Here is a 27340-nt window from a genome sequence, read left to right as displayed (position 1 = left end):
ATAAGCCCCCTTTAAGTACTGATAGGCTGCAATAAGGTTTCCCCAAAGCCGCCTCTTCTCCAGGCTGAACAACCCCAACTCTCTCAGCCTGTCTTCATAGGAGAGGTGTTCCATCCCCCTGATCATTTTTGTGACCCTCCTCTGGACCCACTCCAACAGGTCCGATTTGATGTTCTCTATTGTTAGCATTCCTAGTGAAGTATATGACAATAATTTGTCTGGTTTGGCTCATAAGAGGTATTCCAGTAGATAAGAGACAAGGTAATAGAAAAACTGAAAAATTTTTTTTCCACTTGTAGCCTCTCTCCAGATTTAACTGAATACAGAATTTCCCATTTGGACAAACTTACTTTTCTTCTTTATTAATACTTTATCTCATTACCCACATTTTCCTGCTTCCTGATATTCCTTTACCCACTGCTGTGTCCTTGTGTACTCAGTTTTCCTTTTCCTTTGTAAAGTTTTGCTATGAAACAGTAATAATAAATGTATTTTTAACTGATTTATCAGTTACTGCACTCTCTTTGATAGGTTGTTCCTGTTTTGGTACATCTTCTCTCAGCTATCAGCAGTGTTCGACTTTACATACCGAAAGACCTGAGGCCTATTGACAACAGGCAAAGTGTGTTAAAATCTATACAAGTAAGTTCCAGTAGGCTATGTAAGCTGTCTGCTCTGATTAGTGAGGTACTCTTGAACCCAAGACAACTTGTTCTAAAGAAATTTGTCTAGAGCTTGTGTCACATCTTCAGCCTTATTCTTAAAAGGGGTTGAAAGCTACGATGTATGTCAATTATTTCTCCTTGTCAACAGTCATTTAAACTGATTTTGAAAACTGCTGAAACATCACATAACAAACTCACACTACTGCCTTCTGTGTCCCTATAGTTGTGCCAGCTGATTTGTAAAAGTATAGTATATTTTACTGTTTTATTTATATCTTACAAAAACATTTTTTTTTTCCTTTTAGGAAGTACAGAAACGATTTCCCGATGGAGTACCGTTACTAGACCCTATTGATGACATGGGCATCAAAGATCAAGGACTGAAAAAAGTAATCCAAAAAGTTGAGGCATTTGAGCATAGGATGTATTCACATCCTCTTCACAATGATCCCAACTTGGAAACCGTATACAAACTTTGTGAAAAAAAAGCACAGGTAAAAATACAAAACAAAACACTATATATTTAGCCGAAGAGAGAGACAGTAATAGTTGCCTTCGTACTTGCTCTTCTTTTTATTTGCAAAGCCCAAATAATACTTTTTAAATTAACAAGCCCAAATAGTCCTTTTTAAATACAGTAAAATTATTGAGTGTCACTACCTGTCCAGCTGAGTGGGTGGTATGTCCTTGATTGATACAGATGGGAAGTACATCTGAAGAGAAAACTCTTCAGAAAAAGTCATCAGGGATTAGAAGGTTACAGAGGTGCCACAAGAGTCTTTTTCACTGGATAGGCATAGCACAATACAGTATAGGGAAAGTCTTCACAGATAATTGAAGCTGATCACTTTTAATATGTTTGTGCAGAGCTAAGTTGAATTGATGGGGCTTATTAGCTTGGGGAGTGTACCATACAAATCACTGTGCTGCTGCCTCCTGAGCTGACTCCCTGGAAGCAATACACTTACTTATTCTGTATAGAGTCGAACCCTGCTAGACTGAAACTGATTGCACACAAAAACAGCTCTCGTGTTTCTATGCTGCTCCAGAAAAGAGGTTCTCCAGGGGTCGCTTCATGGAAGTGAGGTAGTTCTGGTATGGGCAGCACAAAGTTGCATGTGGTAAGACCTGATGGACCAAGCAGACTTTTGCGAGGGTGTCTGCACTGTACACCCCACTGTCAGGATGTTGACAGTGAGTGTGATAAACAGCAAGACGCTGTAGAAGCTCTAATAGCAGGAAATAATGCCTTTGGGTTACATTTGATTGAATAGTTGGTTAGCTGAGACTTAGTACAGGTCTCAGAAGATGAGTGCTCATTTCTCAACCAAAGATTTCTTCTGTCGCTTTTTGGTCTGGGCTGGTTGGTTTTTTTCCCCCGTTCGGGGTAAATAGCTTAACTTTCCAACCTTGCCAGAGTTTCCTATGGGTAAATGGAGCTGATTTTTTTTTTTTTTTAATTTGTTTTAAACCTTCCTCTTAGTAGAGGTAGATGAGTTAGCGTCAACTGGTATGTCCATATACTGTTGTTCTGAGGCCTGTATGTAAATTTAACAATGTCTAAAACAGTTGCATCTGTTAAACCAGCAACACATAATTTCTCTCCTTCTGACCCCCCAGATTGCTATGGATATTAAAGCAGCAAAGCGAGAACTGAAAAAAGCCAGAACTGTCTTACAAATGGATGAACTCAAATGTCGCAAGCGTGTTTTGAGAAGACTGGGGTTTGCCACGTCTTCAGATGTTATTGAGATGAAAGGACGGGTCGCGTGTGAAATCAGCAGGTAATTGGTTTCTGTGCAAAGTGATTACTGTCACAAATACACACTTTACTGTCCTTGCTGAAATTAGTATGTCATGTTTATATTTTAAAGTTCTGAGATCGCTAGAGGAAAGATTCTTCAGAGAGTATGTGATCTGTGTCATAAAGGGAATATACTGATTGAAGCAGTAAAGATAGCAACTTAAGGACAAAATACGATAGATTTTAAAACTAAAAGGTGGATGTGAAAATGCCAAAACAAAGGCTATTTTCTTACACAGCTTAGGCAATAGTGATGTTTTCATTTACTATTGTACATTACATGAGAGGATGGTCTCAGTTTCTATGGTTCCACTTCCCAGGACTCTTCATACAGAGTCACTCACAAACAAGGGTGTCACAGTGACTGTCAGCAATTAGCAAGTTGCTGACAAGTTTGGAATACAGCTTAATTGCTTCCATAGGGCTGTTAGAACAGATCTATGAAGTGATGCATTTTACTGCAATACATTTAGCAGGTACATATATAATGAAACATACTGTAAAGATTCCACGGAAACTCATGAATCAGACTTTAATACTTCCGAGTGTAACTCAGATTTTGGTAGAATTGTGTATTTTTAAAAGTTACAGTGACTGTTGTACTCCTTGCCTTACAGATAGTTTGAAAGCTGCTACCTATACTTGTTCGATACCTATTTTCCCCTGCAAAATTTGATAGGAAATGGTGAAGTTGTATCAGAATTTCATCAACTTCCTGACTTTCAGGAACTGTTTGCTGATGAGTTACACTTTTCTTTGTAAAAAAATCTACTTTTTTTTCCCCATCCTATGCATTGTCTGATAAACTCCAAAAATAAAGGTGTAGTCTTACCAACAATTTGGTGTTTTATCCAAATAGTATGTTTGGATTTTATATCCACATCATGCACTTCCTTTTATAATTCATGATTAAGTCTTTATTCTACAAGTAAATTGAAGCAAGTTTGTTCCTCTTTTCAGTATCTTGGAAATATCCAGTTGAATCTTTTTTGAGCAGCAGCAGTACCAATTTTAGTCCTTTTCATACGTTGCCTAACTCTCTGGTTCTTTTCAATCTCTTGATGTCCTGTCTGATAAAAACTGATTAAAGCAACTGTTAATACTAACTTTTATGAACTATCAGGAGAGATTCTTTGTAGTTCAGTAAGAGCTTTTAGTTTCTTTAGAATACTGTCTCACTCTCTTATTAATTAGCATCCCCCTTAAAAAGCTAATATATTATTATTTGGTGTTCCCGTAACAAAAAGTTAAGAAGGTATTGTTTCTTACCTATATCCAGTTGCTTCACAAAACAGATTAATAGTACTTCATTTAAAAATTACATTTCAGTAAGTCTTTTCCCTAAGCTTCCTTCTTTTTCTCTTTATTTTAGTGCTGATGAACTACTCCTGACAGAAATGATGTTCAATGGTCTTTTCAATGACTTATCTGCAGAACAGGCAACTGCATTACTAAGCTGTTTTGTATTTCAAGAGAATGTGAGTTACTTCTTCAATTCATGAATTCTAGACATTCCTGTCTACCAACAGTATTGTTTATAATTCAGTTCCAGAAATTGGTCATAACAGTAACAGTATGAGCCATTGCACATTTTTTTATCCTTTCCTAAGGTGTTTGACATTAACTGCCATAAAACTTACCAGAAGTATTGCAGCTTCAGTGCTAAAACATATTTCCTCAGGAGAGACATGCCGAAGGTTGTGTAAAATTGCAGTCCTTGTAATGAATCTACAACTGTTTCCTCCTCATGCAATGAAGCAATATTAATAGATTCTCAACATATGTGCCTGTATTTATGTATGTATACACACACATATCCTTATAATTTAAAATGTAGAATGATTATTTCAAAAAAGAGGCTTAACAATATCTGCTCCTGCGCTCCGGGGTGCGGGTATCTTTAATTCTGAGACATGCCCATGTTATGTTATTTGGGCAGTACCCTTGACCTATTGATGGAAATGGCAGTACCACATGGAATTGATAGCAAAAGAGCTGTTAAAAAACAGACCGTATGTTATTAAAAGCAAAACTATGGGCATTTAATACCAGATGCTGTTGTTTTCCCACCTACAAGCTGTATAGAAGTTTAGCATCATGAGGAAAATACAGTAAAAATAAACTTCCATATGAAATATTACTGCAGATAGCTAGCAAGCTGTATCACTCAGGTTGATTCTAAATGTGGAATGCACATTAGCAGCAGATGCTAATTAATTACTTTCATTAGTAGAAGGGATGCCAAGGTAAGCCATTGTTAGTTAGAATATTGTGGTTCATTCAACAATAGTACTCAGGTCTAAACAGGTATGACATAAAAACGTTGCTGAAAAAAAAAAGTTTTTGTTTTTTTTTTTTAGCCATATTTTCATACATAACCACTGATGTTTAAGTTATTAAAAGCATTTGCTTTTTATAAAGTAGTAAATGATCAGCATTTGGGCAGTTCAAAACTATGGAACAGCTAAATAGAGGGAATTTTGGAAGTATTCAGAAGCAGGTGCTTTTTTTCCATACTGCTGGCATACTGTACAGAAAGATTTTGTTTTCTGATTTAGTTTGAGGGACAAGTACTTGGGCAATTCAGTAAATTTTGGTGTTTGGTAACAGGTTTGAGAAGTCATTGGGATAATTTAGGGTGGCACTAGCACACATTGAACTTCTATTTTGCGTTTAATTTGGTGTAGAGCAAACGTATGGGAGCGCATGAGATTATTTAATGTCTTCTTTTTCAGTCCAGTGAAATGCCAAAATTGACAGAGCAGTTGGCAGGACCGCTTCGGCAAATGCAGGTAATAGGTCCATTAGAAATCTGTCTGAGCTTAGGGTTGATGTTAACATGAGTAAAGTGTATGAGTTAAAGTATAATAAGCACATGGTGAAGACTTGATTTTGGATCATCAGTGAATTTGGCTGGCACTGCATGTGGCTTTGCAGTGTGTAATAATGGGTTATCTTGTTTGCAAGAAATCTTTATGCGAATTTAGAGCGTGCCTTTAAAAACTTTTATAAGCTTGCTTACTAAACGGTGGTTTACTTTCTAATTCTGAATAATTTCACACTAAAAAGGAAACCTCATTCTGTATGCAATACCTAATAATATGCAAGCCTTTCTATTGGTTAAACACTTAATCTGTTTAAGCATATTATAAATTTAAAATATTTTATTTTAAAGGAGTGTGCAAAAAGAATCGCCAAGGTGTCAGCAGAAGCAAAACTGGAAATTGATGAAGAAAATTACTTAAATTCTTTCAGACCCAACCTAATGGATGTTGTCTATACATGGGCAAATGGAGCTAACTTTGCTCACATCTGCAAAATGACTGATGTCTTTGAAGGTACGTTAATCAGTTCTTCTTTAGGAGGTGTGAGATGGTAATTCCATAACATGGAATGGTAATTCTGAATAACCTTATAGTAGATCACAAAATGTATTAACTCAGATGTATTTAAGTATCTGCACGGCTGAAACTAGGTGGGAGAAAATTTGTTTACTGTATATGTTAATTTATAGTTACACTGTTGATAATTTAGAATCTATAGAAGACTTTTTAAAAGGGATATATCTACATTTTTAAAACTTTCTATAAAACTCAGAAATCCTAAATATTGCAACAAAAGTTAACGCTTAGCTTTGCTAGTTAAAAATACCATGTTCCAAATGCTTGCCATTAAGAAGTACAGCTCTTGCGCTTGTCCTCATTACAGTTAAGTGTTTTATTTACTTGGTAAATTGAAGGTTCCTCCTGCTGTCTTAATGATGACAGAAGGGAGAAGTGGTAAACAAGTCTCTGTTTTGGATGGCTCATCACAGCAGTGCAATGCAGGTATTTGAAAAGCCTAGATGTAACCTGTCACCTGGGTTAATTTGGTTCCTAAAATTGGAGTACTAGAAACTGCCCCTTGAGGAAGGATACTTATTTTTCATTATTTTAAAAGTAGGATGACTTAAAGCCGAGATACTTTGTAAAAAGACAAACCATCCACCTGAAGGTCAAACCAGAATGAAAAACCTAATTTCATCTTTTACCAGCTATGTTGGAAGTTGCGAAGAACAGTAGGATGGGTGCACCAGTCTTAGAAGTCTGTGTGTAATGACTGATACTTGAAAATCCTTTTTTGAAGCTGTTACTGTCACCATTGTCTTGCCTCTCAAATGCTGTTTTCTTGTTTGTACATACACAGTTGCAAATGGGAGTCCTTAAAACAAAGGAATTCATGCACTTCTGTAATCCCATGCATAGACCCAGGAACTTTCTAAAGCAGGTTGCCTGCGAGCAACAGGAATCCCGTCAGTCTTTGATTCTGCATTCAGCAGATTCCTCCTATTGCAGTGAATGTCTGAGCCTTACATCTGCTGTAGAGGCACCCTGAGTAAGGGGGACGCAAAAGGAGAAGCAGTTGCTGGCTTATGTTTTTACATTGGCACTTGACTGTTCGGAATACACAGGGCAGTAACGTTTTCTATTTACCATATTTGGGCTAAGGCTAGTCGGTCAGCTTTGCCCTAGTCAACAGTGCTAGCTCCCTCAAAATTAGATGGGCCTATTTTGAGAAGTTCAGCTCTTGTGGCAAGGGTTGACGCATGACTCTTCCCTTAACTTTTAATAGGCTGGTTTTCTGTGCATTGTCCCAAAGGAAGGACAGCACTTCAGACGTCCACTGACAGTTACGCTTACATTAAATGCAGTGTGGTATTGCTAAATCCCAGGGCAGTTTGCCCTGGTTAGCCAAGTCACTGTAGTGATTTCAAAGAAATTAAAAACCAGAACACACACACAAAAAAAACCCCAACCAAAAACAAACAATAAAACACAAACCAAAAACCACAGCGTCCTTATTGTGATCTTAAGTACAAATTTTCATTTTAGGTATTAGTGCTTCCTGTCTTAATTTCCATAGAGGTTGTTACCATGAGGTATAGCATGATGGCTTATTAAAGCTCTAAAAGGAGGTATATTTTCCTCTTTGCCTTTTGGGCAATGTGAAATTAGCAGTAATGAGTTGCTGCTATTACAGGGAGTCCTAACTTTACTGTTGTGCACCAATTGTAGTAAGGAGGCAGAAAATTGTCCAGCCATTAGAGAGTGCATTGGAAGCCACTGCTTCTTTTAAACTAGTTTTTCATCATCCCCCTCCCCCCTGCAAACTGATTAAAAGTGCTTTCTGAAAGACTGCTCTTCATGAGTGACACTAATGTTCAGTTTTGTGCTGCTATCCAGGCTAACAGGCACTAGCAGAACTTTCCTAGATAGAAATCTTGAGTTGATGGCATGTTTCCACTCTCACAAGCCTAAAGATAGATGGCGTTTTGCTATTTTATTAGTATTGATGGTCAAGTGTCTGAAACCCCTTTTGGGTGCAGTTATGAGTAGTGTGAAAGCTTGTAGTTGTCGAAAGTAAATGGCTGCCTTTTCAGGTTGCAGCATAAGCCCGAGTGCTCCAAGAGCAAGCATGCTTGCCACAGATGGGAGCAATGTTGATTGGCTAATGAACATGAGTTGTCATTAAGCTGAAATGTGTGTGTTGGGGAGAAATAGAAATTAGAGAAGCTTTTTAAAGCTGTAGGGAAGAATGATAAACTGAGCTAAGTATCCTATTAATCAATTGCAGATTGACTGTTTTGTTTTGTGGAAGTAAGTATAGACAATAGTAATTTATTCCAAAAATGCAGTATTTTTCTTGCACAAAAAAAGTATGTCTGCAACAACCCCAGCTACACTGCCTGTAAATGAGTACTCCCTGGAATGGTTGTCAGGGTTGGCCTTGTAAATGGAGACGAGTACAATCTTTGAGAGCTGAGCTGGGGCCTGCCACAACACAATGTGGCCGTGCTTGGAGGAGCTGCCCATGCTTCACTTGCTTTGGCTTTGTGTCCAATAGAATACATACGGGTTTTTTCACCTCATGTCATTGCAATAGGTTTTACAGACGGCTGCCCTCACACAACCCTATACTTACTGTATAAACTCACATGGCCTACTGGTCCCATATGAATGTTTTTTAGAAGAGAAGTGTTATTTTACTAACTTCTCACTTTCCCAACAGCTTTGTAGAATGTTCTTTTCATATGGACAATTTTTCTCCAGATACTGTGCCTTGTCTAGAGCTACTATTTTATTGAACCATAGAAAGGTCATCTAGTCCAACCCCCGGGCCGTGGGCAGGGACATCTTCAACTAGATCAGGTTGCTCAGAGCCCCGTCCAACCTGACCTGGAATGTTTCCAGGGATGGGGCATCCACCACCTCTCTGGGCAACCTGTGCCAGTGTTTCACCACCCTCAGCATAAAAAACTTCTTCCTTATATCTAGTCTGAATCTACCCTCTTTTAGTTTAAAACCATTCCCCCTTGTCCTATTGCTACAGACCCTGCTAAAAAGTCTGTCCTCAGCTTTCTTAAAAGCCCCCTTTAAGTATTGAAAGGCCACAATAAGGTCTTCCCAGAGCCATCTCTTCTCCAGGCTGAACAACCCCAACTCTCTCAGCCTTTCCTCATAGGAGAGGTGTTCCATCTCCCTGATGGAAGGCCACTTTTGTGGCCCTCCTCTGGACCCACTCCCAACTGTGTCCGTGTCTTTCCTGTACTGAGGGCTCCAGAGCTGGACGCAGTACTCCAGGTGGGGTCTCACCAGAGCAGAGGGGCAGAATCCCCTCCCTCGACCTGCTGGCCACGCTGCTTTTGATGCAGCCCAGGACACGATTGGCCTTCTGGGCTGCGAGCGCACATTGCTGGCTCATGTCCAGCATGAAAGCATCCACCAGTACCCCCAAGTCCTTCTCGGCAGGGCTGCTCTCAATCCCTTCATCGCATATTTACCCTGTGACAGTTATTTTGCATACAGTAATTTAGACTGTAGGTGTGAGATGATGCTGGAGGAAATGACCAAACAGCATACTGGTTGCATGCTACTTAAAAGAGCGTTAGGGTCATTTTGTGAAACTTGTTACAGTAACTTGGGCTGAGCAGAGAAGCAAGTTAAAAGAGGAGATGAAGTTGCAGTGTAGGAGCTATGTCAAGACTGAGCTTGTATGCATTACTGTAAGCATGCAATTGAGTGGTAGAGTGGTCCATAGACTCTGAATGGCACAGGAGTAGTAAGGTAGACAGACTGCTTACTGTCTCACTGGCTCTGTCAACTAAAGAACTAAGGGCTATCAAAAAAATAAAAAAATAAACACAGCCGCCACCCCAAAACCTATCTGTGGCAGTTCTTGAAGCAGCAAACTTGTGAATCCCCAAAACCTGTATGGTTTTTGAGGGAAGTCTTAACAAATACTTGAAAGAAAAATCCACTCGGAATTACTAAACAGCCCAGAAAGTCCCCTGACTAGATATTAGTTAGAGGCTGTGAAGATAGAAGAAAACAAGAACAGTACAAGCATTTGGACATAGCTTCAAAGAAATGCCCAATGGAGAAATTTACTGTTAAACAGAAACCAAGCTTAAGACATAGGGCTGTTCTTACCATTGGCTTCTAGATAGATTGAACAGGGTTGGAGAAGGAACTATTGCTTTGGTCCAAAGTGGGCTCAAGCAACTGAATTATTCAGTGACATGATGTGGCAGGGTGATACAAAGTTTTCCCTCTTTTTATACAGGTAGCATAATTCGTTGTATGAGAAGGCTAGAAGAACTGCTTCGGCAGATGTGCCAGGCTGCAAAAGCCATTGGAAACACAGAGTTGGAAAATAAGTTTGCAGAGGGTATGTATCCACAGTCCACAGTAGAAGTAATTCTAGAAAGCTGGGGTGTGAGGGGGGGGGGGCGTAGGGCAGCGAGGGCAGGGTATGGGTGAATGATTTGGTAACGTAAGCTTCTGGTATTGACTTCGTGGTAAACAGCATCATTGCTCTCTTTCCAGATAACATCTATGTTATTAATTTTGACTTAAAGAGGTAGTGTTTTGATGCATACTGACAGTTTAACCAAGTTTGTGACTGAAAATGGATGTACAGTGACTTCCATTTAAGACTTGTAATACTTTGCAGTAGAGGAAGCGTTACATGCCTGTAACTGTACTTAAAATAGTGATTGTGTTAGTTATGACTGCTGGATAATAATACAGTTTTCCTTTTTAATAGGGATTACAAAAATCAAGAGAGATATTGTGTTTGCTGCAAGCCTTTACCTGTAACAGAAGAGATCTTCTAAAAACAGTACTAGATGCACATTATGGAACAAGTTCATCAGCTTCACATGCTACTTCCATCTCAAGTCATTATTTCTTTTAATGGTGTGTATTTAAACCACAGTTGTTTGTACATGCCTTGTTGAAACAGCAGTGTATGTAATATAACTGTTACCATGTTTTCAATAAAAATTTACAATTTGAATAGCTTTTTTCTTTGAAGCAAGAGCTTGAACCAACAGAAATTTTAAGTTTAGATATACAATAACTGTGGTAGATGTTACTATATACAGGTAAAGTGAGCATCCGAGAGCAGCAGCAGTCCCTTAAAGGTATTTACTTATATTACATAGTTAGACTTATATTTCATAGTTATGAAATTGTTTTCCTTTCAGAGAGCAAGAGAGGTGAGTGAGGTGGGTCGTTCTTCATGGTTGATGATTGCTGCCAAAGTGATTTCCATTTGTTGGAGTCTCGTGTAGGGTTGTATGGGAATCTTCTTTCGGTTGAAATGTACATCCTCTCACTTTGAAGAAGTCAGACACATACACAACCTAAGTGAACAAATTAGTGTTAAGCTTGTAAGTCTTTGAAACAATGGGTAAATGCTTTTGCAGAAGGTAGTTTCCATGATCAAAACTAATAAAAAGTTTAAGCAGATTAAAACATTAGAAAATTGCTAGGAAGTCTTGTATAAAATTCTGGCATCTGTTCTTTCAATAGCTTTTTCTCCAGCTATTCCCACCACCGCCACAGACCACTTAGCCACTGATGGTTTAAGCCAAATTCAAGGCTTGCGTACTGACTAATTGCTCTAATTGCTTTATCAGGCACTGCTTCATTACAATAGCCATAGTTTGAACAACTCTAAATGAAGGGGCAAGATATGCTTGCTGAGGGCCCATATCGCATGTATGGTTAAATTTATTCTGTAATCTATTTAGAACAGGACAGGACAGCTTGTGCTTTAGCTGAGGAAGAGGGTTCAATAGTTAGTAACTGTTACTCCCTGGAGTGTCACACTCACCTGCATTTCTTTAAAAGCTGGTTAAACCAAGCTTGGATTCCTCTCCTTGGCAAGGTTCACAGCAGCTCCCTCCCCAATACATGTATCTCACCCACAGCTCCAGCAGCTGTAAGGCCTACATTATCCATTCCTGCATTCCTTTGAACACACCACCTCAGTTCCTTCACAGCTACTGACTACGAGACAGGTGCCTTGATTCAATTCTGCAGCTTCCTCTCTTCCCTCTGCCCACTTCAAGTCATACTAGTAGATGTGCTGGAGGATCTAGTGCTGCATGAAGTGCAATAAATGATCCCTTCCCTTCTTACATCACCTCTTCCCCTCCCACTGCAAACCTGAGAACTGCAGAACACAGGTTAGGGCAGTGGAAGAAACCATCTTCCACAGAGGGCTGGCTGATGACCCAGCATGCTGCTTCAGGTGCATACCAGATGAGTTCCAGCTTCCACTTAATGCTGAAGGCACTCAATTTAGTGCTCCATTTGCAGTTGCTGCCCCAGCATGCTCTTACCTCAGCTTTCTGTTTCTGCAGGTGAACTCTTCAGTTCTTTCAGATAAGGGTTTTGTTTAGGGGTTTTTGTTTTTTAAAATAATTTCCTCACCTTTCAACTCTGTTCACTGTAATGCCACCTTCTACTCATTCTTGTATTACCAAGCATCTCCAAGATACCCTCTCAATCATCCAACACCCTTCACTAAACTTGTTTTCCTAATAAAGGTGCCCTCAGCTTTTCAATCCCTGATGTTTTTCATTCCCTGCACTCCTTTTCTTAGAAAAAGAGATTGTAAAAAATGAGGGGTAGGATTATGTTTCAGTCAACATGCAGATATTTAGTAACAGCTAATGCAGTATGTAGGGTTTCCCAAAGCTGCTCCAAGATTTGTTCTGATGATTGATTGCAACAAGTAAACAAAGTTTTGTCTTGAAACAAACCATACCTTTCTGACTTTCAGCTGAGAAAGCATTTATCTTGGAGGTGGTTCTTCCAGGTGAGCCTCAGTGCTTGGTATTCAGTATTACCTCAATTAGCTCATGTCTCTGAACCAGAAGTTTCTCTGATCTGTCCCTTCCCATGGATGAATCAACCATGGCACTCTGGTGACAGCCAGCACAACTGCTGCCACTAAGTCAATCAGGTCTGCAGCTCTAAGTTTAGCTGATTCTCTGTTCCTTGGAATAGCTTTTCACTCATCAATACAGCTAAGCTTCACATGCTGGATGTTGTGAATACCCTTTTAGCACCCAAAATGCATGCAAGAAGTGAAGGGGTTTAGTTTCCCATCAGACTGAAAAAAAAACAGGCTGTATAAGCTGGCAGAGGCAGACACTTTCACGCTGTCCTTATCCTTAAAGGCCTTTTTTTGCCCTGCTTACCTCATATACAGTTCTCTGCTATTGTACTTGAGATTTAGAATTTGGCTAGAAGTGAAAGGTATAGTTATATAGAGGCCCACGCAGTTTTGCAGTTGACTGTTTCCATCTTGGTTATTTGAAAAGCTCTTGGGCAGGGACAATTTCATGTTGCCTAACAGCTAAAACAGCCACTTATCTCATCATTGGCCCAGAGTCTGCTGCACTCCCCGAAGTACTATTGCTACATCCAGCTCAAGGAGTTGTTTCCTCTCTCCAGCAATTTTCAAAGCATTAGGAAGACAGGTCTGCTTTCCTCTGAACAGCCTGCAATGCTAAGGAGCTGTTTATAAAAGCAGCATTTACACCCACACCCACCCCTCAGGAATTACTTACAATGAGCACAGCTACCACTGCTCCCTGAATGAGTCCTGTTAAAACATCACTCCAATGATGCTTGTAATCAGAAACACGTGAGAGACCCACATAGATAGATGCAGCAATAAGACCAAATTGTAGGGTAGGACGTACAAGTCTTGCCCAGTCTCCTTTCATTCTGGCCTGAAGGTAAAGCTAAAAGGAAAAGAAAAATAATTATAAAATGCAGTAAATACAGAAGCAGTAATCATGTAAAATTGTGTTGGATCTGTTCAAAGAGTTGAGTTGAAATTCGTGTTCAGAGACATCTGATAATGTCCACAGATGTCCCAAGAGCTATACTCTCACAAGTATGCTAAGATGGAGTTGGTCTATGTTTTATATAAAACTACATAACACCATCATATAGATACTTGCTGTATGTGTACCCCTGTGACAAATGACTATTTTCAGTATAAAGGTACTGGTAATACCAGAGCCACTTAAGGCTTAGAAAGAATCCAGTGGAAGTCAAACCAGTATTTTACTCCTGCATTAACTACAGGTAAGTCTTATACAAAAAAAAAAAAAAAGCTGGCAACCATCCAAATTTACAGTCCTCCACATACAGGGAGCCCCATCTTGCTCTGAGCAGGAAGACCATTAACATCTTCAGTAACATATTCTATACCTAGAGCTGCCATTCTTAACTTTATTCTCAGTTCCAGTCGCCTTTAGTATTATCAACTTTTAGCATAATATTCCAGCTGTAGTTAAGCGTCAGAACTAACTTGATATGATTGATAACATCTAGGATCACATTCCTCAGTTGTCACTGGTGTATTTCACTGAGCTCCATCTGTTCCTAGTCCTTTTTTAGCTGCATATTAATGGTTACCACTGGTTACCACTCTGGTAAGCAAGTGCATATGTGCAGTTCCCATGTTTTTTCTCTTCCCTCAGCTCTATTTGTGTTGTGTATATCTATGCTTTTGATGTGTTACCTCAAATTCATGTATTTAACTCATTACTTTCCCATCTAATCTAAGACCCTGCTTTTGTCTCCTTCTCTGGTCTGTCTAAGACAGAGACCTCTTATTTCAGCTATAAGAGGAGCTTCTCCAAATCCACCCTGTGAACATAATTGAATTTATTCTGGAACTTAATCCTGTCACCAAAAAAGGCACCATAGTTACCGTATTTACGGAGAAGAACAATACAGTTGGAAGTTATATTTAACATTTCGAGTATATCTTCTCAGTACCATCTAGGAACTTCAGGTCGAGTACAAAACCTTGATTGATGGTCTTGTGAAATCGTAGAAGCTAACTAAAACACAGGCTTCAGGCACTAAGACAGCACACTAAACTTCTGGTAAATGCCTCCATTGCCAACTTCAAAAGCCATGGCTACCTTTTAGAAGCATTACATTTACAATGTAAATACAGGTATAGAGCATGCACTGTAGATGCAAAGGTGCTACTTTCCAAAGTTAAACATCTGGGGAATGTTTGGTTGGTTTCTCTGAGTAACTTGCATCATAATTTTGGCATGCTGACTTTTTCAGCTGTAAATGGAGCATCAGAAAGATCAACCCTATCCATAACCAGTTTTCTTTAATAGCAAGATCAGGGTGAAATCAGACCGAAGAAGCTACAGCTAAGCCTGAGCTGGAAAATAATTTCAACCCCCCCTCAAGTGGTGGGCACTGCTTATTTCTGGGGACCTTAATTTCACCACTAGGGAAAATATTGTTTAGCCGCTTCAAAAATTAGCTGTCACAGTTCTTTTAACAAAAGGTGTTTTAATGGTCTTATACTAATACTACTTCTGGATTTTCCAACAGTAGACCAGAACACCACCCAAGTGCCAGATGGAGCAGAGGTGGGTCCAAGGAGCACATGCTGGTAGCCTAAGAAGAGAGGGCTGATGATTCAATACTGGCTGTTCTTTCCTCTTTCCCTATTCTCACTAAATTCTGCTTGCTTAAGTCAGCTAAAAATACCTTGCTGTAAAAGTTTTTTCCATGTAAGGATTTCTGGTAGTTGGCAAAGATGTATAGTCGTATTAGAAAGAAAAAGGGTTATGCAACTGCAGATAGGTGGGAAACCAGGTTTACTTCCGAACAGGGGAAGAAAATGAGGCAAGCCACACAAAAAGCAAACTTGGAAAGATGCCAGCCCACAACACCGAATGACCAATAAAATAGCCTTTGAATCTCTCTTACACAGCATGTATTCAGGTTTTCTTTCTGCTTGACAAAGCATCAAACAAGAAACTTGGATTTATATATATTGTTGTATATAACATCTACGTGAAGACTTAATTTCCGTACTAAGAGAGTAAACTCTAGTCATGGAGTAGATCTGGAGCTGCTTTATTACCTGCAGAACACATGCAGTTGGCTACAGACTTCATCAATTCTAGGCGCTTCCTCACACGACCAACTCCAGTAGCTGTACAGGAAATGCCTAAAGCCCTTCTTGCACCTTCTACCAGCAGATGGATTTATATTATTCTAAAACTAGGTGTGAGAAGGGCGAGAAATCATACCACAGATCAGTCAGTGTGACTGATCGCTGCTGTGTTTAATTTCAGAAGTAGCAGCTGTTCTTCTGGTTACAATTGTTTTTTTCTGCTATGTTTTTGCTCAGTTGAGAGTAATCACTTACTAACCAGCTGCTGCAATGGCAAATGCCATGTTATTTTTAAGCAGGTTAACTTCAAACTGACACTGCTTTTAATAGGCTCAGGCAGTCATGCTCCCCCGCAAAAGATTCTTCCTACTACCATGACTCTTAGAAAGACAAAAGCAACATGTCCGGGCTGAAACAGGCCAGCAGGACTGCACAGGAAAATAAAGCAGCCAAAGAGAGGAAGGAGCTTTTGCCTTATAATTTCATTAAATATAACCAAGGTTGATACCAGAAGTATGCCCAGGAGTCCCTTATATAGTATTAGTCCTTACATAGCATTACATGCACAATATAGAGATGTCCTGGTGTTACGCTGCATTAACACTTACTACTATTTTGACTCTGTTGACTAATGTAAGGCAATTACTTCAGACTGTTTACAGAGCCCCTCCCGATATGCAAAGCATGCCCTCAGGATCTTTTGCTCCTCTTTGAAGTCGTTTACAGCACAGGCTTGAAGAAGGGAAACAGAAGCAATCCCTGCCCATCTCCCCACCCAAGTCTCTTTGCTAGAAAGGAGTAACTTTACAAGTAAAACTTGTAATCTACGAAAGCAGCAGGAACTTTAGGAAACATCATCTGGTTACTACTACTGTAATGCCCCTTACTAGCATTTCACTTGTTGCTGAGAAATACATTTGTGAGCCTACGAACACAGCAGGAGCATCCAGAGCTGTTCTGGCAGCAACGTGCTCCTATCAGTGACAGCTATTTGACCATGCTAGCTTACCTCCTATCCTGTTTCTAAGCATCTGTCTCCTCGTTCAATAATACCATTCAGCTATGACCTATTTCTCTTCACTCCTCCATCCTGCCCTTTCTCATGTTGGTTTTGTTCGTTCTTTTTAAAATGCACAAGTAGATTTCATAGAAACTTTCTTGTAATGGGATTAAATAATCTCCAATTTTTTTTCCCTACTAGCTAGTGCTCACTCTATAATGAAAGTATGTTCTCTACACCACACACATCCTGAACACAAGGTTCTTAACCTATAGTCTAGTACTTCATTTCTAAAAATACACACAGGAATGAAGAGAAACTCACAGCCACTTTGTGGCTTCTTGCAAGAAGCCACAGACATGAATGGAAGCGTCTCTGCAACTGGAGAATTATTTGCTACTCTTAATGTTTCTCGCATAGCTTTCAAGTATTTGCTCTTCTACCAAAGCAGTATTAAGATACATATACACATGCCTGCCTACCCGGTTTTAAAAAATAGTGACTTTTATTTCCTAGATGGACTTTTGGAGGTGTAACCATGCAGCTTCACAAGAAAATTTCCTAACAGCTAACATCTCACATACCCACCTTAAGGGCACAAAATTCTTTTAAATCCACCAGAACCTACTCACTCCACTAACTGAGGTCATATTTCTGATACTTAGTTTCAATACTTAAAACTCCTCGGTCATTTTTCATTCAATACCTTCTCAGCTTTTTTCCAAAATCTTATTACACAAAAATTCTGTACTGCAAAATCTTTTGCCTATTAAGGTACGGGAAATCCTCCTGTACTTTCAGTCCTCCAAGAATGGAAGTCAAAAGGAAAAAAGTTTTGGGGTTTTTTCCCCCACCCAGGAAGAGTTTTACTTGTACCAATTGATTTGTTATGTCACTTTTTGACAGTGGATTTTCTTCAATAGCATTTTATGTTTCCTGATATCAAAAGGCCCTAGTAATCACATTTTCTACAGGTGTCCTGTTCTGTCCTAAGGAACAGAAGCACACTTTCCCTTTGGAGATGTACCTATTTTTCCTCTTATTTTTATCTATCTATCTCTTCAATCTTAATATACTCACAGCATCATGAACTTAATAGCAAAACAGAGAGAGAATATGGTTTTCCTAGAGAGAAAACTCCCCTGTGACACAGGGAAATGAAAACACTTCTCAATTTGTCCCAGTACAAGTAGTAAGAGTCTGGAAGAGAAACAAAGGTGCAGAAAGTCAGTTTTCTTATGAAAAAAGCCCTACTTTGAGAGACCATAGTAGTCAATACAAGTTTTGGGAGGAAGCAAGTAAATGGCATTGACTTTACTTAGCTTAGCATTTACCATTAGTCATGTCTAACTTTGGTTTCATGATATCTGCCTGAGCATTAAGAAAAACCCCTATGGCATTACTGTTTGTTCGGAACGGGCACAAGATCCTACTGCAGTTACAGTCAGTGTTTGGATCCATTATTGACTACAGTTAGAAAAGCTCATACTTCAAAGCAAATCTGCTGACCCAAAAAGCCTCAAGAGCCATGAACAGTAATCAGTGCTTGTGGAAATCCACCATAAGGATTCTTCCCAAACCAAGCAGCTCTGAAACAGTAATGCATAAGCTGCCTCAAGTGTGTGTACAAATGTGTGTGGTTGGCTTTGGGATTTCTGGGGTGGAGGAGGGGGATATGTAGGTACTGTGTTTTGGTGGTTTTGTTAATGAGGCAGGGGTGGAAGAAGGGAGGCACCAGTGTTTGAAATTCTTCAGAAAAAAACAGCCTCAGAGTAACTAATATGATAAAACATGGGGCAAAATTCTCCAGGAGACCTGGGGTTAGGAATAAAGGCTGAGAATCAAGGCACATTTGTAGGATAGGAAAACTCCATCGCCCCCCGCCCCGCTCCTAAGTCTGTGAAGTCTTCCATTAGGAAGCTGAGTAGATGCACAGAGCGCCAAAGTAACCATCCACCCTCCAACTCCATCAGTAAATAAGCATCATTGCCTTTCTGTGAGGAGAGGGGACTCCAGTAACCGCAGTACTACACACTTGTACAAGACAAAGTTTGCACCTGAGTAGCTTTGATACAAGCAGTTATTCAAACAAGATCCTCCAAGAGAATGAAAGAGCTGAGACATTCACCCTGGATTCTTGCATAATGCTAGAAAGCAACAGAAAACAAACATTTAGACAGATGGATGATCTGCCATCTCCCTGTTCCAGTCCTGCTCAACAATCCAGCAGTACAGACCAAGACACCTCTGCCCTGCTCAGACTAGGCAACAGGGAAGAAAAAAAGCCCCCTTCAGAGATCTTCCAAGCTTTCTACTTCTTCTGTGAAGGTTTGTAAAATAGCTCTTCCCTTTCTGTATGTTACAGGAAACTTTACAGATTCCTTTGTATAAAAGCCAGTTTGTATAAAAGCTATTATTCAAATAGCTTTGTATAAAAGCTATTAATCATATTTCAGCTAGCACAAACTCTGGAATTCAAGGAAATGCAAGAAATCCAGGAAACAGTTTAAAAATTGCAGTTCTGAGCACAAAACAATGGCCGAGAGCCACAAGATATGCTGAGAAATAACCTGTCATATACAATCTTGTATTTATGCAAATATTACATACAAATGCAACAACTTGTTTTATACCTGTAAGCACTGTATCTGTGAATAAACACAGAGCTCGAGGCATCAACCAACAAGACACTGCCTGCAAACCAGAAATCAACGTGCAGTTTGTTTCATGTGAAGCTTAATGTTAATATGGATAATGCCTATCCCACGTAATTTTAAACACAACAGGCTCACATCCAAACAGAAGACTGTATTATAAAAGCACTACAGAGATGTAGCAGAATTCATGAGTCACTCATGAGCTGGGATTCTTTAAAAAAAAAAAGAAAAAAGAAACCTAGACTGGAAGTTTATTTTGCCTTTTTAATGAGATCTCCTCCTTTTCTTAACAAATACATATTTATGATCCCTGGTATATCTGCAGCATTATCAGTTCTTCAGTTTTATTTTGATTGGGGAGAAAAAGGAAAGAGAAGCAACATTTCAGAATTAGTTTTTCCCCTTGCAGTGAAGGAAAAGGATATAGGTCTGCAGTTACTTCAAGGTGGAGGTGTATCTGGGCTGCTGTTCAAAGGGATGGTCTATCCCGTTTACTCCAACCATGTACTCCTGCTGATTCCCCTGTGCCAGCTCTGATGTTTGAATAGCCCTGTGGTGAGCTGGTACAGGGAACTGATCCACTGGACAGCTGAATTAAGGGGAAAAAAAATGACTAGACTAGGGAGAAAAGGCAGAATATGTACTAGTCTGGCCTTTTTAAGATAGCTGCATGCTGCTGTCAAAAGGCAATTGACATGCAAGAGCTGCCTCCTATGCAACGGGAAAAAATCCTGTCTGTTACTAGTAATAGTCCAACTCTCAATTCAATATCAAAAGTACAATCAATCTATTCTGTACAGACATTCCCACTGGACCAGTAATGTTTTTTGGGTTTTTAATCCTCCAGCCTCAATTTGGCTGTATATTGCATAAATAATTTATTGACTTCATTTTACCATAAGGCAGGATAAACAATAACATTTTATTCCATTCCAAATGCTAACACTTGGCTCTCTTCTGATGAGAAGAAAAATGTGTTCCTTCTACTTGGAGTAAGTATTGTTCTGTTGTGTCTACCAAGTTATAGAAACTTTTGCAAGAATGTAAGCACTGCAAGGTATTGCTTTCAGCTCAGTCCTACAGGAGCCAATTCACAATAATCTCATCACTACGGACGGCCGTAACTCCCAAGCAAACTATGGAGAAGTCATTTTGCTTCGTTTGCTTACTATTAAAAAGTCTAAATACCAATATTAAAAGAATACTAGGAATGCATACAAGTAGAAGCACAAGCGTCTCCATACGCGAGCCTCACAGAATCACCAGTTACCCTTTATTTTTTCATCTCTCCTTCAAGTTAAGATGCTTGGTACTACCCACAGCTATAGCTAAACAAAACATTTTCAGTAACAAATGTCTTTTCATTAGTTTTTGAAGACTAGGTAGTCCTCAACTTTCATGTGGGCAGGAACACGTTAAGGACTGTTTTGTAGCTCTAGTCAGTAGCATTTGGGAAAGTAAAGAAATACTGCCATGCAAACAGACATACCTAAAATACTGTGTTAAAGGCTCCCAGGCTCTTATTTGGACACTGTTTCACTCAACTTCCAATCCCAACATAAACAATTAAAGTAAGAGATTTCAAGAGCAAAGCTTGATTGGCACATTTAGGAGCATGAGTACAAAAAGCAGCCTAAACCCCACTTTCACTTGTGTTTAGCCTATGATCTCTCTGCAAAAGAAGGCTGTCAGCCCAGGTCACTGAAATACCAGTCACCCTCCTGTTCTCATCTGTAATTCCCTGTGGCCTTGGACACACGAGATGTTCTTTCCCAATGAACTGTGGGAGAGCTTAAGTGCCACTCAAGTTACATAGTGCAAAGATTCATCATCCCCTTTTGTCCCAAGTCTAAGCAACACAAACACGTTGCCATCCCCAGAATAGCAGGGCAGCTTGGCTGGGTTTCTGCCGCCCTGTTCTTCATCCTGGGTCAGGTGCAGGCAGGGAAGTGCCCAGGCCAGCTACAGCCAAGACAGACTCCATTACAGCAACCTGATCCTCAGGGCCCGCTCATTTCTGCCAACTGCAGTTGCAGTGGGGTCATCCTCGCTACTGAAGACAGCATGCATTTAGCATTTTAATTTACAATAGCTTTCAGACGTAAGTTTGGGGGGAAAAAAAAAAAAAAAGAAGTTGAAGCAAAAACTTACGATTAACTGCAGCATCTCCCCCTCTAGGGTGCTAGTTTGGTTGCGTGGACATTGCCAGAGGAGGTGTTAAACTACACTCGCCCTCCCATTCTCCAAGCCAAGATAAAATGGGTTTTGTTGATACAAGAGAGATCATGCCAGCTGTTTAACTATGAAGGGAAAGGAGCAGCAGGGGGAGGGGATGACAGAGACAATTTGGGATCCAGCATCTGTTATTAGGTCACTGGGTTCCCACAGACTGTTGCAGCTCAAACCCCCTCTAGTTTCCACATAAAGCTGTTGTTGGCAAAAGCATCCCAGAGATAACAGCTCCGTCTGGTCCGAAACTGACCCACCTAGCTCTGCCAAATGACTCTCAAAATACATTCTCCACCACAACTTCCTGGCCTGACAGTCTGCAAGCAGATTTTTTCTGTGGTTTCACTCATTCCATACACCAATGAGTTAGAAACTAAAAGAAACCGTAAGTCTAACCTGGTAGTAGGCTGAAAACCCAGGCCTTAAACTGGTCCAGCTAGACACAACGGCTTTTTTTTTTTTTACAGGTACATGGCAACATAACATAACATCCAGTTATGCAAAATGCAGCAGTGATCTCCATGCTGTAAGAATGATAAGTGATATACACTACTGCTTATTTAAATAGGTAGATTATGTAAATTATTTAATATTCCCTAAAGTTACTCAAAATCTACACATTTCTATCGTATTATCATTCCTTTAGAACTTGTTAGATAAGTGTTTTATTAAACAGAATTAATACATTCTTCTCCTTACTCTGCAGGGGAGCAAACCTCCTTTCTCAATGGCAAGTGCCACAGTGATTTGCAGTAGACACTGCCTTTGCTTCTGTTTTAATGCCAGATAGTCACATACAGCAAGCTACATGAGACCAGTTCAAGTAGAGATTTAGCACACTGACAATTCAAACATGGTGACAAAATGTAAATTCATTATAGTTTGCCACAAAAGGCTTTAAGCAGGGACTAGCTTAATGAAGCTGCTATCAATTATGTAAGTATGTAAGTTGACATGGTATCAGACTCATTCCTTTTATTTAGATAACCTTTAAAAGATTGACTGCCCACATGCATGGAAGGTGAACGCTGCTTCTGCAAGGAACCTAAGAAAGACAATATTAAGTAACTGTAAATGCTGGGGAACAAATTACATAGCAAGCAAATATTTCCAATCCTGAAGTTAAAAGTTAAGTTCTGCTCTCCAGTGCTGTCCCACAAACCAAAAGACAAACTAAGGAGAAATGCTTCAAATTCCCAGATATGTACTTGCTTAGACTATTCATTCTGAACAGTTCATGTGGCATGATGTTCTTTCATGTTTCTTTAGCTTTTTTTAAAGCCATGTTACATATTTTCAATTTGGAATTTTAAGCTTTTCAGCTTCTATCCTTCCTTCTGAACTAAGTCACACATTTGCTTCTATATGCTCCTGAAGCAAGAAAATGAGAGCTCATCTAGACAAAATCCCTACTTCCAGGGTAATGAAGCCCCCAGAATATGAAGACATTAAAATCACAGCATCCCTAAGAGATGAACTCTTAAAAATACACCCACCCAGCAGCACCTACAGCTTACAGTTTTTGCCAACAACTGCCTTCACATTAAATACAAAGCCTGAGCTGTCAGGTGTTTCTATGTACTGCCCTGACTATGAGGTGGGATATGCAGCACAGCATTATGTTCAAAATTGCAGTTTTTTCTCCCAATACCATCGAAGCCATACAGTCAGAACTCAGATACCACAGTTCCCACTGAGACTTGTGGAATTTCTCATGTCACCAAAGGTTTAAAGCATCTAAAACACTTGAGCATGCTGATGAACCACCTCACGTTCATTTTTAATCCGTCATGTGCAAGTGCACAAACTGTAGCTTTTTCCTGTTCTAACTGGTTTGTAATTCAGCAATTCTGCTGTAAGTAACTGAAGCTGCAGAAGTGTTTCACTACTTTGCCTAGTACTTTGCAAGGTGGCTTTATTTAAGCCACACACTTCAAGCATCTCTCATTTCATAGTTGCAGTGTTTGTACTGTTTGTGGCAGAAATCACTCCCCCTTTGATTCTCCCAGAATGTTCCCTCATTTTTGAAATGCATAACCTGACACAGTACACGTGTTCAGCAAACAACATACAAGAGTATGCTTTCTGCAGTATGCACATATGGCAGACTCCTCCAGTCTCTCCAGAAACCAGCATGCTAGTGTCTGGTTACGATTAATACTGCCTATGAGTAATGCCACATGTTAACGATTCTGTCCTGCTCATGACTCAGTCCACGGCTGAAGTAAGTGTGCAAAAAGCAGATGAAGCCAGCATCAGAGTTCAGTTAATGAACAGGTTATCGAGTGCCACAGGTTTTGTTTAGAGCCAGTGGCAGCATTCTGCCTTGCCACGTGGGCGAGGGGGAGGGTTAGAAAGCCGTTTTCCTCACCTTCCTGCAGTAGCTGTCTGCTTAAAGATGTTTGTACTTTTTCCTTTTTTCCTTTTTTTTTTTTTTAAAAAAAAAGACCACATTCAGTGCAAAGGCTGGTATGCAGTAATGCTGCGTTAATCAGCAAGGTAAAAACATCCTGCACAGGAGTCATTAACCTTCTTCAGATGTCCCTATGAAGGTCTCCCAACAGTTTCTGGATGAATAATCTTATTACAGGACAGAAGAAAGTAGAAGTCTAATCTCCACAAAGCCTCTTATTTGTACTGGGCAATAGCTCAGCCAGAGACAAGACAAGAAACCGGGGTGCAGGAATAGATGAAGAATGCCTTCTCTTCCAGCCAGGGTTCTGGCTACTCGTTGACACATTTACTGAATAACAAACTTATCTCCAGTAAAACACTTACTGTTTAACTCTTAACATGACATTCGTTAAAGACATTCATACCCTTCTAGTTTAAGGGAGCTAAGTAAAGCCATGTTGTCTTACAGTTGCTACAGAACTGAATGAACACAAGGTCAGTTTCTGTAGCAGCATGCTGAGCCACAGCAAGCTTTACTTCATTGCTGAACCAGGACTGACACAAGCTCTGGGTTTACAGCATTTCAAAGTGGCATACAGAGGATGGGTTTGACTCCACTGTCCCACCTCTCCCCCATGCAGAAGGTTGCTAAGAATAAAGCTCACACACACACACACACACACAGCCCCAAGGCAGGTAAGGTTCATAGCTGCCTGTTCAGGAACTCTCCACACAAGCTCCTTTGCATGGATTAAGAAAAACCATGCCACAGGCAACTACAAAAAGCGTTATTCAACCCACATGAAGTTTGTATCTTCAAAATAAAGAATTCTTGACTTTCTTGCCAAAGGCTGCATTTTTTCAAATCCTAGTAGGTTAAACAAACAAGGTCCAAGCTGTTCAGCACATCTTCTATTAAATTGTATTCAACTAAAGATGGTCTCAGAATTACAGCACGGGGGGGGGTGGGGGGTAAGAGGGGCAGGCAGCCGGGGCACACACAGGTTTTAATTAACAGATGCAAGGTTTGAAGATAGCAACTCCTTTCTCTCAGTCTGCACCAGCTGAGAAGTCCTTCTGACCACCACCATTTCCCCAGGCTGCAGCAAGCAGGACTCTCCTTACACATACACGTGACAGAGGTAAGAGTTCAGACAGATTCAGATCCCTGCCAAACGACCGTAATCCAGTCAGTATAAATTATAAACCATACTCATTGCCACACACCTAGCAAGTTTCTTCTTGTTTCTAAGTTTGTGCTTCTGAGGGGTGGCAGTATCACATTCTCACATTGCTCAACACAAACCATGCACGGAGCAGCTGGATCAGAAGGGTATGGCTGAACCCAATGGAGCAAGTCAGTATTAGGTTGCTATATAGCCGTAATTGCTCCACTGTACTATGGAAATAGTGGTTTTGTTTTTGGAATCATATCACAAGTGGACCTATATAATTTGGAGACTGCCAGTCAATGAGCAAGTAAAGAGACTTCATTATTTAAAAAAAAAAAGAGCTGACAGATAGGAAGTTGCGCTATATTCTAGTCAAATCCAGGACATAATACTTTTATGAACTCTTTGTATTTACATTACATAAAGACATGTAAGAGAGGGGAGAGGAACTAAACAGGTTTAACCACAAACTGCAATGATAGATCTAGACTGAACACTGAGCTTCTGAAAAAGCTTTATTTTAAAATAAAGTTAAAAAAGACCTACGTCATACTGAAGAGCCACCCCTTTCTATATGCGGTTGTGGGGCTTTTAGTTTATTTTGAATAATCTGTCCACTAGCTGTGGATGTTATACCATTGCCAAGAGACAGCGAAAAAATTAAAAATACAATCAAGATGAGAAGGCAAATTGAATCTGAGCTCTGTGAAGATCCTGGCATGTATGTGTTAGTTTGCAATTTATACCCAGGACTAGAGCTTAATTTTACAACTACATTAACAACAAAATTGCACAAAGTTGTTTAATACCTTCTGCATTACAAATTAGCAGGGGGATAATAACCAAATCAATCTTTCAGTGTTACAAAGCTTATCCTAGCAGTGAAAATAATTTGCCCTAGCTGACTTGGAACAATTTGAACTGAAATATATTAGGCTCCAATTGAAGCATTAGTGAATTGATCTTATCATTAGCATTTACTTCCACAGACAGATCTGTCCCCTCGTTTCCCTCACTCTCCCTCCCTGTCCCTAAAAGATAGAAGAAAATTAAAAGGAATTTAAAAATTCAGGTTCATCTCCTGTTTTGTGCTTATGGGCCCACCCACATTTGATCAGGGTTTAAGTTTAGGGTTTTTGTTTTTTAAATAGGCTTTGCATGTTTCATTAAGTCAGACATATCTTATTATATATTTTTATATGGCTTGCAATACTTTCAATATAACTAAATTTAAGTAGCAGCATATTTTCCAAACCCACTGTCGCCAGGTTCATTTTAGACAGGACACACAAGCCAACTACCATATTAAGTATTTTTAGGCATATTGAATATAATTCTACTTCTTGTCCCAGTATCAGTGGTGTTCCCTTACAACTCCTACTGAGAAATCTTTAATTATCTCAGACAAGCATCCTACAAAAGGAGTGCCCTTTGCACAGAACAGCCAAGTAAATATTTCAATTTTGTACTAGGTAGATAACAGACTTTTCGTTGCCATTTAGATGGAAAGAGCATACTTACTGCTAGGAAGAGCATGCAGTACATGGAGAACGAAGAATGGCCAGAGTAAAATGATAGTCTGGAAGAGAAGAGAGCAGACATCTCATTATTTTTCTTTTGCAATACTCAGTCTACAGTGATATTAATTTATATTACACAAGTGAACTGGAAAAATGCAAACACCTTCATGCTTTTTCTTCAAGGAGGTTATCTAGGAACAACAGCCATCACTTATGTCCAACAGCAGCTTTTGACAAACAGCACTGAATTCACTACTCAGCAGCTATCCTATTGCAGCATTAAGTTGATCTCCACATTAGGTAGTAAGTACTACCCCTTTGACTGAAGTTTGAACAGCAAGTGAACACATCCTGAAAGCTAGAAATCAAGTGCCCTTTTTCATAGAAGATTATCATAGAATCATTAAGGTTGGAAAAGACCTCTAAGATCATCAAGTCCAACCGTCAACCCAACACCACCATGCCCACTAAACCATGTCCCTAAGCGCCTCATCTACACCTCTTTTAAATACCTCCAGGGATGGGGCCTCCACCACTTCCCTGGGCAGCCTGTTCCAATGTTTCACCACTCTTTCAGTAAAGACATTTTTCCTCACGTCCAATCTAAACCTCCCC

At 39.7% G+C, this 27340-nt stretch overlaps 2 protein-coding genes across 2 annotated transcripts in view; one reads left to right on the top strand and one right to left on the bottom strand.

Annotated features, from left to right (window-relative positions):
- The window catches only part of SKIV2L2 (Ski2 like RNA helicase 2), a 48245-nt gene extending 37443 nt beyond the window's left edge, over positions 1–10802 (top strand). The window contains exons 20-27 of the mRNA XM_009272556.1: positions 532–642; positions 971–1159; positions 2286–2449; positions 3842–3947; positions 5205–5261; positions 5645–5807; positions 10072–10176; positions 10555–10802. Of these exons, the coding sequence (XP_009270831.1) occupies positions 532–642; positions 971–1159; positions 2286–2449; positions 3842–3947; positions 5205–5261; positions 5645–5807; positions 10072–10176; positions 10555–10607 (948 nt within the window). The 3' untranslated portion in view covers positions 10608–10802. The remainder of the gene's footprint in view (positions 1–531; positions 643–970; positions 1160–2285; positions 2450–3841; positions 3948–5204; positions 5262–5644; positions 5808–10071; positions 10177–10554) is intronic.
- The window catches only part of PLPP1 (phospholipid phosphatase 1), a 43180-nt gene continuing 26370 nt past the window's right edge, over positions 10531–27340 (bottom strand). The window contains exons 4-6 of the mRNA XM_009272555.1: positions 26727–26784; positions 13376–13552; positions 10531–11155 (exon numbers count right to left, since the gene is read on the bottom strand). Coding sequence (XP_009270830.1) covers positions 11030–11155; positions 13376–13552; positions 26727–26784 — 361 coding nt within the window. The 3' untranslated portion in view covers positions 10531–11029. The remainder of the gene's footprint in view (positions 11156–13375; positions 13553–26726; positions 26785–27340) is intronic.

The sequence above is a fragment of the Aptenodytes forsteri genome, unplaced genomic scaffold (genome assembly GCF_000699145.1).
Source record: "Aptenodytes forsteri isolate BGI_AS27 unplaced genomic scaffold, ASM69914v1 Scaffold92, whole genome shotgun sequence".
NCBI lineage: Eukaryota > Metazoa > Chordata > Aves > Sphenisciformes > Spheniscidae > Aptenodytes > Aptenodytes forsteri.
Note: the sequence above shows the minus strand (reverse complement) of the source record. Positions and strands in the feature narration are given on the sequence as shown.